The following is a 21,288-nucleotide window of genomic DNA, read 5'->3' on the forward strand; positions in this document are numbered from 1 at the left end:
CCCTAGTGTGCCGCTGCTCTCGGTCCCGCTGTGGAGGAGCACGAGAGGCAACACTCCGCTTTTGTTGTTCCCGGTATGAGGAGCCGGTACACGAGTGGGGCTGCTCCTGCCCAGCAGCCCCCGAAGCTAGAGAGCGGTGAGGGGGGAACCGCTGGAACACGCCACTTGTTTACGGGCCTCCTGGTACCTGTCGACGACCGAGTTGACGGCGTTGCTGAACAGGCCAGAAGGCGCAAGCGGGTTGTCCATGAGGAAGACCCTGTCCTTCTCTTTTATCTCGGAGAGGGTCAACCACAGATGCCTCTCCGCGGCCACCATGGCTGCCATAGACCTGCCGATGGCACGGGCGGTCTCTTTGGTGGCGCGGAGAGATAAATCAGTGGTTCTGTGGAGTTCGGTGATATCCTCGGGGTTAATCTCCTCACCCTCATCTAGCTCCTTCAGCAGGTCGGCACACACTGCCATAGTGTGCAAACACACACCAGCCTGACCCGCTGCAGTGTACCCTTTGCCCACCAAGCTAGATGTAGTACGCAGCGGCTTGGAGGGCAGTGCCGGGGCTTTCAGGGACGATGCCGAACTGGGCGACAAACAGCTCGCAAGTGTCTGTTCGACCCGAGGCATCGCCCTGTAACCGCTCTCATTCAGCCCCACTACGTTTGCATAGGGCTGAAGATGCGGGCTTTTATAATAATTGTGGATTATTATGATGTTTTTATCAGCTGTTTGGACTCTCATTCTGATGGCACCCATTCACTGCAGAGCATCCATTGGTGAGCAAGTGATGTAATGCTACATTTCTCCAAATCTGATGAAGAAACAAACTCATCTACATCTTGGATGGCCTGCGGGTGTGTACATTTTCAGCAAATTAAATTAGCATTCACCAGAAAAACAATGAGCATGTGTTTCTGAGAATCACTAACAAACAATTGACAAATCAGAAAATTAGGGATAACGCTAATGATGCTGAAAGAATCTTCTTGTTTGCATCCTGTGTGTAAATAATGTCTTCCCTATTGTAGCCTTCATTAAATCCAGGTCATCTCTGTCAGTGATTTATTTCTTAATAGGCTGGCTTAAAAGTAAAAGCAGAATGGTATAAACCAAAAAAGGTCACAGAAATCATATTTTCACTGAAGGATCCTGGCGCTGAGCATCCGTTCTCTCCCTCTGGATGTTTCTGACACAAGAGCTTCATTCAGACCATGAATATGAGCGCTAACTCCAAAACAGCGATGCTGGGATTGTGGTCAGGACAAACCAGGACAGGATCTGACCCTGAATCTGCTCACTTCCTGTGGGGCTGCCCAGGTGGAGCATGTTTATGTTACAGAATGAAGGGATGTAGTCAATGCTCGGGGGCCGATGAATCCCTTCACTCACGTACAGTAACCGCACATGTGTATGTGTGTGTTTTTTATAGTGCACACAGTAAAATCACTTCCAGACATTTTGACCTGCTTTTTTCATTCCTGCCGTCTATTAGCGGAGGCGGCTTGCAGACTGTGACCTCCTTTCAGTCTTGTACTCTTACTAGTGGCCAGTGAGCAACAGTGTGGTTGACTGTAGAAACAGTGGCCAAAATTAAGTGTGCGATGTGTCTTTCTTTGTCGAACTACTACACGAATCTCTGTACTTCGGTCGCTTTCCTAACACTCATTCATCAGTCTTCCTTTTTGACAACATGCTTCTACAATCAAAATGTTGCTCATTTAATCAAATACTCTTCTGCAATGTTTTACTGTAAATCAGTGCAGAAAATGAACCGGTGCAATATGATCTCACGCTCATCTTTAATCAATCGATAAATCTTTTAAACTGTTCTAAGCTCTGCACTTCAGGAGGGTTATTAACCTTAATCTTCATTGAATTCAATAAGTGTGTCATTTTTATGCGAAAATCTCTCATATCTTACATCAGTCTTCTCATATTCCAGTTTGATTTCAGAGACAACTGCAATCAATACAATATTTGTATGATGACCCTGTGATTCAAAAGTTTGGGATAAATACAATTGTTTTATGAAATACGAAAGTAATTAATACTTTTATTCCACAAGGGCACATTAAAATGATCAAAAATTACAAAATGCTTTGTTAAATACAACCCAGTGATGGGTACAATATGGACAAACCCAGCAATTGGGTTGTTTTGACCCAGCGGTTGGGTTACTACCCAGAAGGTTGGGTTAAACATTTAACCCAACCACTGGGTCAAAACAACCCAATTGCTGGGTTTGTCCATATTTCACAATACCAACACTTGTTTGTATTTAACCCAGCATTTTTTAGAGTGTAAAGACATAGAAATGTTTTGTAACATAATACATTGAAAATAAAACTTTAATTTAAAAAAATCCTGAAAACAATCTATTAGTGTTTCCACAACCATATGAAGCATTCAAGACTGATAATAATCAGAAATGTTTCTTGAGCACCAAATCAGCATATTAGACTGATTTCTGAAGGATCATGTGACACTGAAGACTGAAGTAATGATGCTGAAAATTCAGCTTTGCATCACGGGAATAAATTACATTTTACAAATAAATGCAGATTTGGTGAACAAAAGAAAAAAACCTTACTGACCCCAAACTTTTGAACAGTAGTATGAAAATACACACCTGACATTTTCCACTCACACACAGGTCGCTCTCGTAAGGTCCACATGGCGTTCCGTCCAGCGCACGCTCTGCCACTAGTACCGGTGCATCACTGCCGATGGGTGAACAATACAGAGCGCATGGCTTTTCTGGGAAATAAAAGCACACACATACATAAATGCTTCATTTAGCATGTACATGCATAATTTTTAATGTTTGTTCACAAATTTCCTCCATAAATTAGTTTTATTGGATCCACTCTCTATAGATTGAACTTTGAGGCTGAAAGAGGCACAAGTATCTGTACTTCCAGCTAGAACACATGAAGTGCACTCACGGTATTACGTCTACTTAAGAAGATCACAAGCCTGTTTCTGAGTGACATGTTGTGATTTAAGAGCGGCTTCGTGCTCCTTTAGTCTGCAGATGATGAAAGTTCCCTGATAGAGTGATTGTCTGTAAGTGACTCTCGAGCGATCAGAGTTTGGAGAGCCTGTGTTTCTGCCATTGTGAGGTAAAATACAGAGAGTGCTTTTGAGTGCTGCGGTTTCATCGCTTTCGTCAGAGTGGAGGCCGTTCAGGTGCACAGGAGGATGTTTGTCTGGCTGTTTTTTTGGTTATATGTTTTTCATCTAATTGCAGTACATAAGTGGATTTCATAGCAAATATATATATATATATATATATATATATATATATAATGCAAGTGTTCCAATATGACAATCAATATGTAGATAAATAAGTAGACAGAGAAAGACATACATCTATATCCCAATTAGCGCCTGACTGATCAAAGTTTGCTTCAACTCAAAACACTGTAAACTCACCATCCTACAGTGCTATGCACCAACAAATGAAGCTGAGGATGAGGAAAAAAGACACCTGGTACGAAGAACTACAAACAGTGGTCTCCCAAGTCCCTCAACATGACATGTTGCTGATCATGGGAGACATAAATGCTAAGGTTGGGGCAAACAACACCAACTATGAGAGAGCTATGGGGAAACATGGCTGCGGGGTGATGAATGATAATGGCAGGCGATTTGCAGAATTTTGCTTGGATAATGGTTGCGTGATAGGAGGCACCATCTTTCCACACAAGAACATCCACAAACTCACATGGAGCTCACCTGATGGTCAAACTATCAACCAAATTGACCACATTGCTATTAATGGCAAATGGCGCAAGTCATTACAAGATGTTACATAAGTTTGTCGTGGAGTAGATGTGAATAGCGACCACCACCTAGTTATAGCGAGCATTACGCTAAAACTACACAATGTAAAGCAAAAGAGTCAGCAAAGAAGACACCTAGACATTGCCAAACTAAAGTGTCCCAAGACCAACAAACAGTTTGTAGTAGAACTGAGAAACCACTTTGCTGCCTTAGCTGATTCTACAAATGATATTAACCTGATATTAACACCGTTTGGGGAACAATAAAGAACACCTACATAGAAACAGCCACAACTATATTAGGCTACAGAAAAAAGAAAAACAAGGAATGGTTAACATCTGGAACATGGGAGAAAATAGAAGAAAGAAAACATCTGAAAGCCAAAATGCTAAGCACCAAATCACCAAGATTGCAACAACAGGCAAAGCAGGCTTATAAAGCCAAAGACCGAGAGGTAAAGAAAAGCGCCAGAAGGGACAAAAGATCCTTTGTTGAAGGACTAGCGAAGGAAGCAGAAACTGCTGCTGCTAGAGGGGACCTCAGCCCTGTGTTTAAGATCACCAAGCAGTTATGTGGCAAAAAGACTAGTCAGTCAGTCCCTGTCAAGGATAAGGATGGAAACAATCTTAAAACAGAACATGAGCAAGCTGCTCATTGGGAACAACATTTCTACGAAGCACTCAACAGACCAGAACCTGATGATCCTGCAAATCCACCACCAGCAGTTGTTGTCCTGGACACTGACATCAGTCCACCAACGGAAGATGAAGTAAGGCATGCCATCAAAGCCTCAAAAAGTAGGAAAGCCTGTGGAATTGACAACATCCATGCAGAAATGCTTAAGGCCGACCTGAGAACTTCAACAAAAGTTTTAACAAACCTCTTCCGCAACATATGGGACAAAGGCACTATCCCTGTGGACTGGTCCAAAGGATTAATTGTGAAGCTCCCTAAGAAAGGTAACCTCCAGGTCTGTAACAACTGGTGAGGCATCATACTGTTGTCTATACCATCAAAGGTCTTCTGTCAAGTTCTCCTGCGCAGAATTGACTCCACTATTGACATCAAGCTAAGGCAGGAGCAAGCAGGATTCAGGAAAGGGAGAGGATGCATAGATCAGATATTTGCTTTAAGAAACATTATTGAGCAATGTCTTGAATGGAACACCCCCTTTATATTAACTTCATCTACTTTAAAAAGGCATTCGACAGTTTACATCGTGACACCCTATGGAAGGATCCTAAGGTCCTACGTAGTTCCTCCAAAGATGGTGACCTTGATAGGGTTGTTCTATCGACCTTCGAATGCTGTGTTATACTTGATGGGAAACCCTCGGAGTGGTTCCCAGTGGAGTCTGGTAAGACAGGGTTGTATCTTATCCCCCATCCTATTTCTTGTTGCCGTTGACTGGATCATGCACAGAACCAAAGCAGACAAGCCTAGAGGGATCCAGTGGACTCTGTTCTCCCAATTAGAAGATCTAGACTTTGCAGACGACCTTGCTATATTATCCTCCAAGCAAGACCACCTGCAGGAGAAAACAACTAGGCTGCATAACATTGCTAAACAGACAGGTCTTAACATCAGTACCACCAAGACTCAACTTATGTGCATCAATCCAACTGTAAATGCACCTATCACAGTTGATGGTAGCCCACTTGAGATGGTGATAGATAGATAGATAGATAGATAGATAGATAGATAGATAGATAGATAGATAGATAGATAGATAGATAGATAGATTTATTATAGTTCACACACCAAAACAAATATGATTCACATGTCAGCATTTACTGTACATTGCGTTGAACTGAGTTTGGTGTCATTTCTGAAACAGGAAAAAATAAACAAGCTGCCGAGATGACAAGACGCTTAAGATGATTATGAGTGACAGAAAGAGCAGCGGAACAAGACGACGACTGGGTCAAAGAATTTCAGAGATGAATTTGGACTCTAAAAAGGCATAGCATTCATCCTCTCGCTCATAAGCTGCCCAGTAATCAAGTGAACATGTCCTTGACAAGAGCTCACAGTGTGAAATCAGACGAGTGCTGTTTTCAATCCAGCTCAGACTCTCTTGACACTGAACTGAACAGCATTAATGCACTCATCAAAATAACAAAAGCAGTCAAATGTGAAAACATTTGTTTTTAATGACAAAGTATTTAATATGAAGTATTCATATTTATTTTTTTCCACACAATCTGTAATTTTCTGTTGCTGTTTGGATGTTGCAAAACACCCCCAGAAGTAGCAGAAAACATCTGGGTCATGTTTGCATTTTCTGCAGTGATTGGCCTTGAAATCAAGATTAAATACAAAATAATGTCTTCTAAAGGCCATGGCACACTGAGTTAGAAATTTTCATCCGAAATTTTTGCACGTTGAAAAATAAATACATCCTCACTTTGTGTCAATCACATTTACACACTGCCTCCGAAACTTTCGTCCGTCATAAAAAATTTCGGACCGGGTTCGATTTTCTGCGTTTTTCACATCCGTAGCAAGTATTTTGACAGGTGTTTTGACAATTCAGAGCCACCGTACAAGCGAACGCCAAAATCCAGAATGGCGATTGTCAAGTTCATCCACTTCTCGCTGCACAAAGCACCGTAAAGATCCTTGCACACAGAGTTCACAGAAATTGGTGGTCTTCTTTTTAATATGTGGCTCTAGTATCGCTAGCAAAGCATCAAACTGAGCCACTGACATCCTGAAGTAAACTTTGAATATTTCCTTTCTTTTTCTCTTTTTAAGAAGCGAGAGGACAACAAAATCATCCTTACTGCTTGAAGACTCCATTTAGTACTGTTTTTCACAACGGATTAATTAATACACATCAGACTTACTGTGCAAGGTTTCTGTGCTTGATGAATTTTTAGGATGACGAATACGAAAAAATGCATACGAAAATTTTGGACTCAGTGTACAAGGACCTTAAATCATTCATATATGTGAAAATCACATAGCTGTAATCTGGCAGAGAGGAAGACAGCAATCGTGTCTTTGTGGCAGTTTTTCTGCTGATTAAGTTAAAATACAAGACTTCTTCATTTTTCAAATGGTTGTCAAAAGCAAAAAAGCTTCAAAATGCATCATATTTTGTGTGAAAGTGTAACATGCTCAAGCAAAACAGGCACTATTTCTGAAATCATCACAACAAAATTAGTATGAAACAAATACTGGCTTTCATTCAGCAAACAGAGGTGTATTTTTTAGTCTCACCATCATCGATCACAGCTGTCCACATCTGGCTTTTCTTCTTACTGGCCTGCCGGTCATGAGACTGACACTGCTGGTCTCTAAACGTGGGCAGACCCTTCGTACACGGCGGCCCTTCACACACTTTGTGCTCCACGCTGGTCTTCTGGCAGTACTTTCCTCCTGGACCGGGCCTAGAGAACCACAACCACAAGAAATAGAGTTAAACAGACTGCTCTATGACCTAAACCTGAAGACAAAGCATGAAGATCATTATCCCAGCTGTAGGCCGAGGATTGAGGAGAGGAGACATGAGGACAGACAGTCGCTCCGTGACAGAGGTCAAGCTAAATATGACTGAGGAAAGGTTTTGAGGCCCCATAAACCTTCATTAGAACATGTTTTGCTTGCTCAAATGATGACAGCTGACAAAGTGACAGTCTAAAACCTGTTCAGTAACAAGTTTCCTCACATTCTCACAGTCTACATCGTGTTCCATCTCTCAGTCTGTCTCATCTGCTGTGAGAGTCTCTCAAAACTGTCGTATTTCCGAACCTGCATGTCATTTTAATGAATTATGGAGTTTGCCAGGCAGAACTGTAGTGATATCTCTCAAACATTTTAATTAGGGTTCATTTTATCTTATTTTATTTCAGCCCCAAACACTCATTGAACAGACCAATTATACTACCGTTCAGAGGTTTGAGGTCGTCAAATATCTTATTCTCACTAAGGCTGCACTTATTTGATCAATAATATTATTAAAAAGATTACTTAAAAAATATTATTAAAAATTAAAATAACTGTTTTCTATTTGAATACATTGTAAAATGTAATTTATTCCTGTGATCAAAGCTGAAGTTTCAGCATCATTACTCCAGTCTTCAGTGTCACATGATCCTTCAGAAATCATTCTAATATGATGATTTGCTGCTCAAGAAATATTTTTTTTTATCAATGCTGAAAACAGTTGTATTGCAGCTATTGATAACTAGAATATTAAAAATAACTGCATTTCTGCCATGACAACTCTCTGAGTGATTGGCATGGTAATGTACATGACAATGTTAATGTATTTGGTCTTGGCGGAATAGATCTACTACGCTGCTGCTGCCGCAGAGCAAGTACCGAGACTTGCTACTGCCAATACATCCACAACATGCTGATGTGAGCATGTAAGAAATATTGCTGCTGCAAATATAACATACATGAAATAACCCCCCCTTATAGCGTACATGAATCCCCTCATAGCAGATCTATACAGGTGGAGCTGGGGAAGGTGGAGGATTTCTGAAGCAAGCTGCAACTGCTACTGCAAGCACTAATCATATATTTGAATGTTGAGAAGCGAGCTCATTGGCTATCGATACAGAAGAGAACCAATCAGCTGTGCCATGTGATAATGGTGTCATTAGGTCAGATTGAGTTAGACCTATGTCTAACTCTATGTCTGTACTGCTGCTGCTCCGAAGAGCCATGTGAACTGCATGCATTACTATCTATGTGTGCCACTAGGGTTGGGTACCGAAACCCGGTACCAATATGGCACCGATACCTATGTAACCGCTATGTACTAGAACCGAATCAGAACACAGATTTCGGTGCAATGCCTGAGCGATCGATTCAAATATTTGTCCTCTGGTTCTCCGAAACAGATGTAAGAAGCATCATCACCGGCACCGCACATGAAAAATTATTTCCCGACTGAGAAAATGCACGTGAACTCAAGTCGGAAAGCTCTAATAATACAAATCCAACAAATCTTTGTAGTAACGCGAGTGTCCATGTTGTTTTCACATTCCGACTTAAAAGCACAACTCGGGTAATGAGATCATCCGAGGAACGCGTGAATGCAGCAATTACACTTGCTCTGATGGCAGCAGGTAGCCTTCCGTTAACTAAGCTAAACATGCTTAAATTAAAATGCCTAAAGCTAAACTTCCCTTGTATTCACATTTCTAAACCTATTATCCAACAAAAGAGAACATTATAACCTTTTTACTCCACAACACCAGTCAAATGCTTCCTTTGTGATCTGATGTGGCTTCTTGTCACAGAATGAGGCAGAAAATATGTTCCATAGGCTACCTTGAAAAGAATACATCGATTAGCAATGGATTATAAATATACTTAATTATTATGAAAATACCAGAGATGGCTTGAATAACACAGATAACCTATATTGTCGCAGTCGAGTGTTCATCGTCTTTGTTTTATCATTCAAAACGTTTATATGTTCTGTTTATTCAGTTACAGCTATAATAGCGATGCCTTTGTCCATATTAGGGATTTCCTGGAGGGTCATGAGTTCCGCTACTTCTGTGTCTGGATATGTGGATTTTCTGTGCGAGGGCGCCCTCTGGCGTCCAGTATGAATGAAACAGACATCATGCGTTTATAGTGCTAATGGCCAATCCCTCATTTTTTGGGGAATTTTTATTTATTTGTTTTTTTAATAAGTATTGGTTCAAGCACCGGAACCACTTTAAAAGTATCGATTTGGCGCCGGTATAAAAAAAAAAAAAAAAAAAAAAAAAAAAAACACAATACCCAACCCTAGCTACCACGCCGACCGGCTCAACGCTAGTGGCCTATGACTATGTGAGCCTGGGCTACCACGCCGACCGGCTCAACGCTAGTGGCCTATGACTATGTGAGCCTGGGCTACCACGCCGACCGGCTCAACGCTAGTGGCCTATGACTATGTGAGCCTGGGCTACCACGCCGACCGGCTCAACGCTAGTGGCCTATGACTATGTGAGCCTGGGCTACCACGCCGACCGGCTCAACGCTAGTGGCCTATGACTATGTGAGCCTGGGCTACCACGCCGACTGGCTTAACTCTAATTAGACACGCACTATGTGTAATGTTTAATTAACAAAATGGATATATGTTGCAATCCGATAGATAAGACCCCAGCACCCACCTGAGCAAATATCATAATTTTGTCATTTAATAACTGCTGTTACTTTCTCCACTTCATCAGTCCCAGCGGCAGCGTAACAGCTTGTTAATTCATGTTCATGCAATGATGAGATGGACAAAGTTAGCCGATGCATGCCATTTTACTCTCTCGTGCAGATAAAAGTTGTCAAAGTTACAGTGCACAAAAACCCCTGGGTGGACTGACCTGAATGAACTGAAATAAAAGCAGAATATGAATGTTATTTCTCCATTTAATGAATTACACAGCACAGCGAGAGCACACGTCGCACAAGCACATTTCTCTGAACTACACTACCCATAATGCATTTCACTCAGTGCACAAAACCCCTGGGTGGACTGACCTGAATGAACTGAAATAAAAGCAGAATATAAATGTTCTTTCTCAGTATTCTGAATTACACAGCACAGCGAGAGCACACGTCACACGAGCAGATTTCTCTGAACTACACTGCCCATAATGCATTTCACTCGGAACTAACTGTTACAGCTGTTGATAGTGATCTTCAGCGTCTCCCGCAACACTGTCATTGATATGACTGCGATAAGCGCGTGCAGCTGAAAATCAACCACACACATTAACCTGTTTCATGTCCGTTACTATCGGCGTGTCCTCAGACCGATTACATATGCTCTAAACTGCGTTTGCTCCGGCTGTATAAACACAGATGCTAAATGCTGCTGCTAATATGCTTAATATTCGCTCCTGCATACAATGCAAACTGCTAACATGACACTTAGTTTAAACTTGATTATGGTTGCTCATTTTTGAATTAAATTAGGCAGACCATGCAATACACACAGCAATATGGATTAGAAGAGCATTCACTTATCTTAGATGTTGATTTCGCTGTTCTGAAGCAAGCTGCAACTGCTACTGCAAGCACTAATCATATATTTGAATGTTGAGCAGTGAGCTCATTGGCTACCGATACTGGAGAGAACCAATCAGCTGTGCCATGTGATGATGTCATTAGGTCAGATTGAGTTAGACCTATCGGACTGTGCCATCTAGAGTTTCATGCCAGAACTCTGTATTTATTTAAATTATAAATCTTTTGTAACATTATAAATGTCTTTAATGTCACTTTTGATCAATTTAACGCATCCCTGCTGAATAAAAGTATTAATTTCTTTCAAAAAAAAAAAGAAAACGTACTTACTTAACTTTTGAATGGCAGTGCAAACTTAAATTTATTTCTGTTTTATGTAAACGTTTAAGGAAATTTAAGTCAAAGAAAAATACTGTTCACAGCCCATTGCTTCTCTAATGTCACACATCTCTGACTGAAACATGATATTTAAATTTTAAGAAATGTAGGGAGGGACTTGGTTTAATGCATCAGGAATTGATTAGATCACAAAAAGTGGTGTTGCATACCAGAATGAAGCCAGACTTGAATGCAAGTTTGCTAAAATTATGCCAAAACAGCTATTTGGCTATTGATTAACATAATCGAATAGCCAGCATGCCAAAAATGAGAAAAGTTATATTTTGATGAAAGATTACAGAAGAAGTTTTTGAAATGCACTGAGGAACTGTTCAGAACCAGACTTCATGTTGTCTAGATTAAAGATTCAAAATCACACTGACACTCAGTTCAGCAATCAAAATGTAACCGACACTGATGACCTCATCAGAGATTTGCATATTAAATTGTGATTGGCCTTCTTTCTTACATTTATTTGCATTCTGAATTAAAACTGGTCTCACATAAAGAATGCAAAACCTACAACCTAAACATTATTCTTGCAAGCACTGCTACTTTTTTTCAGCAAATGCAAATCTAGTTTCTTCCTCACACTCTTTCTTTCCCCTTTTCCACTATTGTACTTAAAAACAGAACATGACTTGTACGTCAGCCCTATTTTTCTTCCTTTTTGCTCTTCAGTTTGCTTTTTGCCATATTATTTTTATTCGTTTTATAACAACAACAAACAAACAACATGACCCCCCCCAAAAAAAAAAAGAAAGCCAGACGAATTTATAAATGACAAAAATGCCTAAATAAAATACATAAAATGAATATAGATCATGCAAGGACAGGGACAAAAATCACCACAGAAATCATAGCCATAACAGATAAATACTATAAATAGTATAATAATCTTTAAGTTCAACTATTCTGTAAATATTGGAGGAAGGGACCCCAGATCTTGGAAAAATTAAGAGACTTTGATTCGTTAAGCCGAATTTTTTCAAGGTTTAAAACGGAGACCATCTCCACAAGCCATTTCTGAAAACATAGGGGAGCAGTGGCTTTCCAATCCCTTAATATAATTCTCTTGGCCACAACCATGCCCAACATTAATGCCAACTGCAAATGATAAGGCAAAGAGGAAACTGTGTCAGAATAGCCAAGAATGGCCAATTCCATTTCAGGAGGAAGGGTCTGATCATATGCCACTGAATACCAAGAGAAAATATCTTCCCAGTATCTCTGGAGTTTCAGGCAAGACCAAAAAGCATGAGACAAAGTTCCCTCTGCAACTTGACGTCGATCACATATAGGAGACACAGCTGGGTAGATCTTGTGGAGTCTGGTTTTAGAATAATGCAGTCTGTGTACAATTTTAAACTGAATTAATTGAAGTCTTGCATTGATGGAACAGCTATGTATTCTCTTCAAGATTTCAGACCAAAGGTTATCAGATAAGCTGATACCAGCCTCCTTTTCCCAGGCTACCCTAAGATAATCAGATGTAATAACCTGCGTAGAGAACGGAAACAAATTGTGAAACCATATGCCGAGAGTCTGGGGCTTGTCGCACTAAATTATAGAAACAATGCTCTTCCTGCTGAATCTTATAGTCAGAAAAAGTCTGCTGAACATAATGCCGAATCTGCAAGTAACGAAAAAAATGAGAATGAGAAAGATGATATTTACTAAGAAGATGATCAAAGGAGGAAAATTGACCATCTGTGTACAAGTCATTAAATGCGGAAAGACCCTTATTATTCCACACTTGAAAGGTTCTATCACTCAAAGCCGGTGTAAAATTATGATTCTCACAAATGGGAGAATGAAGGGAGGGCAGCGTGACACCAAGAAATTTCTTAATTTGTTTCAATATCCTTAAAGAGCTATGCACTACAAAATTTTTAGTGATGTTCTTTAAAGGAACACTCAACTTGGCTAATAGTAGAGCAGGGAGAGAACTTCTGTTTACAGAATGAGATTCCATAAGAATCCAGCTAGGAGTATGCGCCGCCCTGCTCTTCAGTTTGCTTGATGCAGCTCCAAGTGTTTTACGATCCACGGTGGAGCCGCGCACAAAAGAGCGATTACCTCCAGAACGCGGCACAAGATGTTACGAGCGTCCAAAACAAAAACGCACACCTTAGACCATCGCTCACAAATTGCACGCTGTTCTGCACTCGAAATAACCGGAGAACTTTGAATTATTACATCATGTTTTAAACACACACACACAAGCTCTCTGGCGGGCTGTCAGGAGTTGAGAAATGACACTCGGAGAGAAACGGCGTCACAGGAGAGTGAGAGGAAAGCTTGTTCCTGCCAAAACACAAACAGGATTATTGTGGTGCATTGTGGGTTTGGATGGTGACTGCGCTTGCATCGAGTCCGATCATCTCTAGACTACAGCTTGTTTGTTCACAATAGGAGATGCATGACTACTAGTTAGTAACAGACACTTATATCAGTGAAAGTAAGACTGGATGGCGAATGATGAGTTATTGATATCAGTTAAACACTGACCTGCTGACTACTTTTCTGAACGACTAGTTGACCATGGAGACATGGAGGGAGAAAGTGAGAGATGTAAAGGCTTACGGGGGGTTGTCACATTTCCTCTGTCTGAAGCACGCTCCTGTGCCACATGTTCGGCTGCACATGCTCCATGTGCTCCATGGACTCCAGTCTCCATCCACATGCTGCGGGATGGGTGTTTTACTGACACACTCACCCGCCCTGCACCACTGATAAAGACATACACATAAGTGTTAATCCAGCTAAATGAAGACAAACCACTGGTTTATATTGCTTTCATATGAAGTTGATTACAGGCAGTGCTGCTGTATTGACACTCTGCAAACATTATAGGGTTTGTTCCCAGCCACTAGCCTCATTTATTAAACTGCTGCAATTATGAATTTTATGTTTTAAGAAATCCATGTTGATAATCCCCCATTGATTTACACTACATTTTTTTAATGCTTTTAAAAAAGAAGTATCTTCTGTTCACCAAGGCTGCATTTATTTGATCAAACATTCAGTAAAACAGTAATATTGTGAAATATTATTGAAGTTAAAATAACAGTTTTCTATTTGAATATACAGCATGTTAAAATGTAATTTATTGCTGTGATCAATGCTGAATTTTCAGCATCATTACTCCAGTCTTCAGTGTCACACGATCCTTCATAAATCATTCTGATATGCAGATTTGCTGCTCAAGAAACATTTCTGATTATTATCAATGTTGAAAACAGTTGTGCTGCTTCATATTTTTGTGGAAACCATGATACATTTTATTTTTCAGGATTCTTTGATGAATAGAACAAACAACATTTATATGAAAATGTAATATTTTGTAGCATTATAAATGTGTTTACTGTCAGTTTTGTTCAATTTAATGGGTCTCTGCTAAATGAAAGTATTAAATAATTTATTTTAATGTTAACTGTTGAAAACAGTTGTGTTCCTTCATATTTTTTATGGAAACTGTGATTTTTCTAACGTGTCCTTGCTAAATAAAAGTATTCATTTCCTTTAAAAGTATAAAAAAACTTTTGATTGGTAGTGAACATCATTACAATATTTTAAATAATAAGTCTAAAGTCTTTTTTCTTAAATTTATTTGCATATTTTTTTGCATTTTAACACCCTGTACAAATCAGCAGGTTTCTGTCATTATAGTAAATGAAACTTTCAGCAGCACTTTCAGTCTGATATTTTGATCTGCTCCACAGCCAAGTCAGCCGCTTTATTCCCCATCTGTCAAAATGATTTTACCTATAGTATTGGCTGTTTTTAAATTAAAGGTATAATTTCCTTAATATTAACCCTTTGGGGTCCGAGGATGTTTTGGGGCCCTGGAGAAGTTTTAACGCCCTGACATTTGTGCTTTTTTCAGTTGCTTATAAACATATTAATGGCTAAAGTTTAATAACACTGTAATCATAAATGGTTACCTTGTCGGCTCCACATTCAGTGCCGTCCAGCGGTGGATCTAGTTTGGTTTTACATGACGTGTCTCCTTCCACCAAACACCAGAGACCAGCACACATCAGGTGCTGAAAACACAGACAGTTTACATTCATGTGGACAGTATAAAAACAATGTGATAATTTTTATTTCATTCTTATTTGATTTTATAGTTATAAAAGTGTATTTATGACCCAAACATGCATTACCTGACTGAAAAACACACACTATACAGAATTATCCCACAGTAAAGAAAAAGCACAAATTAAATCTCTTTATCATCTCAAAATAAAATAAAAAATAAGCTTGTACATTTCATGTAACCACAGCCTTTTCTTTCCTCTCCTCGAACAAAGAGACTTTTTTAACCAACAGCCCTTGAGATGGACTGTATTTTCCGTGTCTGTCTGACAAGTTCGTATTTTTACTTTAGCCAGACACGCTCCTTTACATCTTGTGCTCAATCACATTTTTCAATCTCACAGAGAGAAACATTTCAAAGGTGGCAGGACGGCCATTAAATTGACTTATTTACACTTTGTTTTAGACGTCTCTTTTATGCCAGCTCCTCTCAGCCTGCCAGCAACAGACTATTCATCTTCTTCACGCATGTTTTATGTGAATCTAGGTATCTGCTGTAGCACTGCACAACGTGTAGATGGTATACAGTTATGATGGACGGGCAGCGAGTGGAAATGTTTGCAGCGATGATCTGAACGGTTATAGCTGATGATTACACGCTCAGGAAAGCATGAACTGACTGTGAACTGATCAGATCAAACCTGATACGCCAGCACCTCCCATCCGCTCTGATGTTTTCACTCTGGCAACTTGTGAACTGAAACTTCCAGACGGAAATATCCAGAGATCTGAGGCTTTGCGTGGACAAACATGATTTATGATTAAGTGCAGATACTCTTTTATGTTATTCACCTGCTACAAATGTAGCCTGGATAATTTTATACTTCCACTAGCTTCATATGGGAATGATCCTAGGGCCAACACAACACTGAACTAAACTAAACTAAACTAAACTAAAATCAAGTCAAAACAAATTTTAAAAAATCAAATGAAATGATGAAGACAAAATGAATTTTTCAAATTTAAAATGGATATATTTTATAACAAATTAAAATGTATAAATAAATTAATACATTCATTTAAAAGTAAAAAAGTGAATTTAATTGCGACTTTATGTGAATCAAACCAAATCAAATGATGAAGACAAAATGGATTTTGTTTTGATTTAATTTAATTAATGATATATTTTATAACAAATTAAAATGTATAAATAAATAAATTTAAAAGAAAAATGTGAATTTAATTGTGCTTTTATGTGAATAAAGAAAAGAAATTTGTGAATTTTATCAATGTGCAATTTATTAAAATAATTTTTCTGAGACTCATGCTTAAATATTTGCTGTTTAACAACAGAAAAACATTTACATGTATTACATAAATGATTATACCACAATTATAAAGTCACATTTAATATTGTGACCATATTACAAAGACCAAATGAAAATATTCATATCAAAATAAATGTATTTTAATGTATATATTTTATATCTTAATTTATGACTTTTATTTAAGTACCACTTAAATTAAGCATATAATATGTATAGTATTATATTAATTAAAATGTATACATTTCAATTTATTTTATAAAGATTAATTTATTTCATATTTTTTATGCAATATGTACGAGGAGGCTTTGCGCAGATAAGCGTGAAACCCTTTATATTATTCACCTGCTATAATGTAGCCTGGATACATTTATACTTCAACTACTTACATATAGGAATGATCCCAGGACCAAAAGCAACTGCAACAGGATTCTGCCACATATATAATCTTGTTTAGGTCAGAAAGTTTGAGTTGCATGTTGCCGGTGTTTATTTGTGTGTATGTATGCTGGATTGTGTCCGTTTGCGGTATGGAAGCATGTAGTGCATGAGTGCAGTATGATATCAGTGCATTCCCAGCTGAAAGACACACACACCTCCATATCAGTGCAGAACGTAGCGTTGGTGCCGAAGAGGATCTGGCACTGTTTGTCAGCGCTGTAGTGCATCCCGGGAAGTTTGGCCGGCAGACGGATGAGGTAGCGGTTACGTGGGTCAGTATGCAGCAAACAGGCACTTGCTTTCGATCTGGGAGACAGTAGGATGTTAGAGAAATTATGTGCATAACATCTTCACACACAACTGGAGGAATTGCAGACTTTCCTATAAAAGAAATTAGGAATTGCTGTGCTTCTAATACTGGCTTTCCATTGCTGATTCATTTGCTCTAAGTAAAATTCCTCTTTCTCCAAGTCCACTTTCTCATCTTTCTATAAGTGTAAGATTAGACAAACACAGACAGCTGTAGCAGGACAGATTTCTGCAAAACCAAGAGTGGTTCCCAAACTCCTATTCAAGGAGTGCAAAGGAGAAATATTTTGGAAAGTTTGACGTTGATGCCTTAAAGCCTAATGAGCACATACACTTCAGGATTCTCAAGCACGTCTGCTCTCTGTAAATATTTAATATTTTAGCTCATCCTAAATTAATCAGGCAGGCATGACCTGTGTGAGAGAAAAAAACAATGTGCTTAAGAAAAAAAAAAAAAAACAATGTGTTATGGTATGTAAGGAATGTAAATGAATTCATAAATAAATAAATATATTCAAATGGAAATTGTTGTTTTGAATTGAATAGAATAAAATAAAATAAACGGTGAAATTAATCAATGGGAGTTTAATTAGAAGAAATGCTGACTGCACCTATAAAATATTACAGACTAAAGGTTTAACTTGATTTACTAATTCTTGATTCAAATTGTCACTGTCATTGTGAAATAAAAAAACAATAAAAATAAAAAACTAAAAGTTATATAAATGAATAAAGAAACACAATACTCAAAAAGAAACTGTAAATTTATTTTTAAATGTGTGTTAGTAAAATAAAATAATTGTGAATTTAATCAATGGAAATTTAATTAAAAGAAACACTGACAATGCCTGTAAAATATGACAGACTAAATGTGCAACTTGATTTATTAATTCTTGATTTATACTGTCACATGATAAAATAAAATTAAACAAATTTAAAATAAAATAAAATAAAATTATTGTGAATTTTTTATCAACGGGAATTTAATTAAAAGAAACACTGACAATACCTATTACATATGGCAGACTAAATGTGCAACTTGATTTACTAATTCTTGATTCATACAGTCACATGATAAAATAAATTAAACAAATGTAAAATAAAATTAGACAAATTTAAAAATAAAATAAAATAATTGTGAATTTAATCAATGGGAATTTAATAAAAGAAACACCGACAATGCCTATAAAATATGACAGACTAAATGTGCATCTTGATTTACTAATTCTTGATTTATACTGTCACATCATAAAATACAAACAAATTTAAAATAAAATAAAATACAATTATTGTGAATTTTAATCAATGGGAATTTCATTAAAAGAAACACTGACAATACCGATTACATATGGCAGACTAAATATGCAACTTGATTTAGTAATTCTTGATTCATACAGTCACATGATAAAATAAAATTAAACAAATGTAAAATAAAATTAAACAAATTTAAAAATAAAATAAAATCATGCTAGCGTCAGGGTTCTGTCACTTCGGTCTAGTTTATTCATGGTTTTGTGACAGAGCCCTGACACTCCCGTCATGTCGTTGTTTTCATGCGAGCGTGTGGCTTCGAGAGTGCTCGAGCCGTGAGCTCTCGTCTGCGTGTCCTGTTTCATTGTTTCATGTTGGAGCATGGTGTTCGGATCCCGGCACTCATGTCTTGTTGAGTTTCGGTTTCATGTCGGGGTTCGGACACTCGCGCTCCATGTTCTGTCTTGTTGTGGGAGCATGCGGCCTCGAGTTCGCTCGGGCCGTGTGCTCTTCTGTCTGCGTTTGTTGTGGTGTCTTGTGTTGTTGCATGCAGTTCATGTTTTTATCAGCTGCGTGCATTCATGTTATGTATTGTGCTGTGTAGCACGCAGCTTGTGTTTTTCATTGGCTGCATGCTTTCATGTGATGTCTTGTGTGAACACGCGGCTTATGAGTATTCTCATTAGCTGCGTGTTCATGTCTTGTTTTGCACATGGCTGGTGATTTTGTTTTGCTGGCCATATGCTTGTGTTTTTGTTTTGTGTGAGCACATGGCTTTGGTCTTTGTTTCCTGTGTGCCATGTGCTCTCATGTCAATTGTCTTGACCCCACCCATCTTGTTACCTGATTATTGATTAATTTGCCCCACCTGTGTTTCCTTCATTACCCTCCTCATTTGCTCCCTTTTTATTCTCTTTGTGTTTGCAGTCCCGGGCAGTTCGTTGTTGAATGTTGAGTGTGTGCCTTGTGTCCTGCCCTGCCTTGCCCTGCCTTGCCTTGCCAAGCCTTGTTGCCAGTTGTGTTTTTCCCCACGGGGTAGTGATGGAAAAATGAAGCTTTGCGAAGCACCGAGGCTTTCCCCTCAACTGTATCGTAAAAAGGTTCGTTGCTCGAAGCTTTTCAAGATGGTGCACACTAACGACATCTTGTGGTCAAAAGGTGGAAAAAGCTGCCTTTGCGTCCCAGACGACCCAGCCATTTTTGGACTGTTTCAGATAATAAATTAGTTTGTGCTATGAAAATCTGTATAAAGCAAAGAAAATATGAAGTCTATATAAATAAGTCTTCATGTCAGTCATTGTATTACACAATATGAATACATGATTCTGTTAATACATTTGCGGAAAATAGGCAAGGCTGTAGGCATATATAGGCTATGATCAAAATAACCGAAGATTATCATAGAATGGTCAGTTAAAGTGTCTGAACCAGGAATTAATACAAAATGAACATGCACAAAACTACACATGCAAATATTTATTTCTATTATGATTTATTCTTTTCAAAGAAGTGAGTGATACCTGAAACTGCGCAAGTGGTTTGCGTTATTTGAATCAGAATATGAAGCAGTCACGTGGTTGTGTGCGAAAACGAAGATTCGGACGTCACGGATCACGTGGTTTTGGCAAAATGAATCAAGCTCAGGTACAGTGCTTCACTGTGAGATGTTTCGTTTTTTTGATACAAGCTTCGAAGCCTCGGACGAGAAAGCTAAATGCTAAATCTCAAATGAGAAAGCTAAAATGCTAAAGTCTAAGCACAAGACTGATAAAGGGGGTGATAAAGGCAAGCAACATTTTAGGCTGTGTGTTCCTCCCTGCCCTCGATACATCACGGGAAGCTTCGAAGCCTCGGTGTCGAACGTCACATCACTACCACGGGGTAGTTTTTGTTTTATTTTTTTAAATCTCCTGCACCATTGAGTCCTCGCTCTATCCCTTTACCCAAACCCTGACAGCTACACACTAAATGGGCTGTCTATGTATGTTTATGTACAAGTAACAACAGGCATGTGTGAATTCACAATAATTATGGGATTGCCTTCTGCAGGATGAATACATGTGATGCTGCTCCAAAATGTGATCAAAATAAGGCAGCATAATTTTGCTGCCTACCTTTTGGAACAGCCTTCATGTAGTGTGCACCTACAGTATGACGCCTACATAGGCAGCTCACCAGGTTTTGGAGCAGAGCCATGCTGTCGTGTTATCGTAGCACAGAGCTTTACTCTACAGGAGAAAACACTAATCTGCCTAATTGTCTCTGGCATTGAAATGCTCTCAGAAGCTCAACAGCAGAGTTTGGATAGTGCTGGTATCTGCTTGGATACGTTGACACTCTGTAGCCTGAATTGAGGTCAGAAGCGCGACGGGCACAGCAGACAGTGAATCCTGCAGCTTTATTCTGTCATCGGCTGCAGTACATCCGTGAGGATCGATGACTCCAGCCGGTTCTTTGTTTATAGAGCCGCAGCAGACACTATTAAGCCTGGGCTTCCAGAATGAACTCTCTTCTATTCAAATGCCGCACTGTTTGTACACCTTCCTCAAGGATATTTGCCAGAGAATTAACATGGGAGAACGAGTCTAGCCTGGTCAGTGGTCCTTATGTTAGTAGTAACTAGTAATAGCTTGCGGAAAATCTATTTAATTATATATTTGTAATATATAATCAATTATATATATATATACGTATATATATATAGTGGTCCTTGTAACTAGTAATAGCTTGCGGAAAATCTATTTAATTATATATTTGTAATATATAATCAATATAATCAATT

The 21,288-nt window shown here is 38.8% G+C and overlaps 1 protein-coding gene across 1 annotated transcript in view; it reads right to left on the minus strand.

Annotated features, from left to right (window-relative positions):
* LOC107692780 (A disintegrin and metalloproteinase with thrombospondin motifs 17-like) overlaps positions 1-21,288 on the minus strand; it is a 147,808-nt gene that overhangs the window by 56,692 nt on the left and 69,828 nt on the right. The window contains exons 10-14 of the mRNA XM_016492003.1: positions 17,102-17,252; positions 15,087-15,188; positions 13,726-13,871; positions 7,009-7,178; positions 2,627-2,754 (exon numbers count right to left, since the gene is read on the minus strand). Coding sequence (XP_016347489.1) covers positions 2,627-2,754; positions 7,009-7,178; positions 13,726-13,871; positions 15,087-15,188; positions 17,102-17,252 — 697 coding nt within the window. The remainder of the gene's footprint in view (positions 1-2,626; positions 2,755-7,008; positions 7,179-13,725; positions 13,872-15,086; positions 15,189-17,101; positions 17,253-21,288) is intronic.

Source organism: Sinocyclocheilus anshuiensis, unplaced genomic scaffold, assembly GCF_001515605.1.
Source record: "Sinocyclocheilus anshuiensis isolate Anshui unplaced genomic scaffold, SAMN03320099.WGS_v1.1 scaffold45, whole genome shotgun sequence".
In the NCBI taxonomy this organism is placed as follows: domain Eukaryota; kingdom Metazoa; phylum Chordata; class Actinopteri; order Cypriniformes; family Cyprinidae; genus Sinocyclocheilus; species Sinocyclocheilus anshuiensis.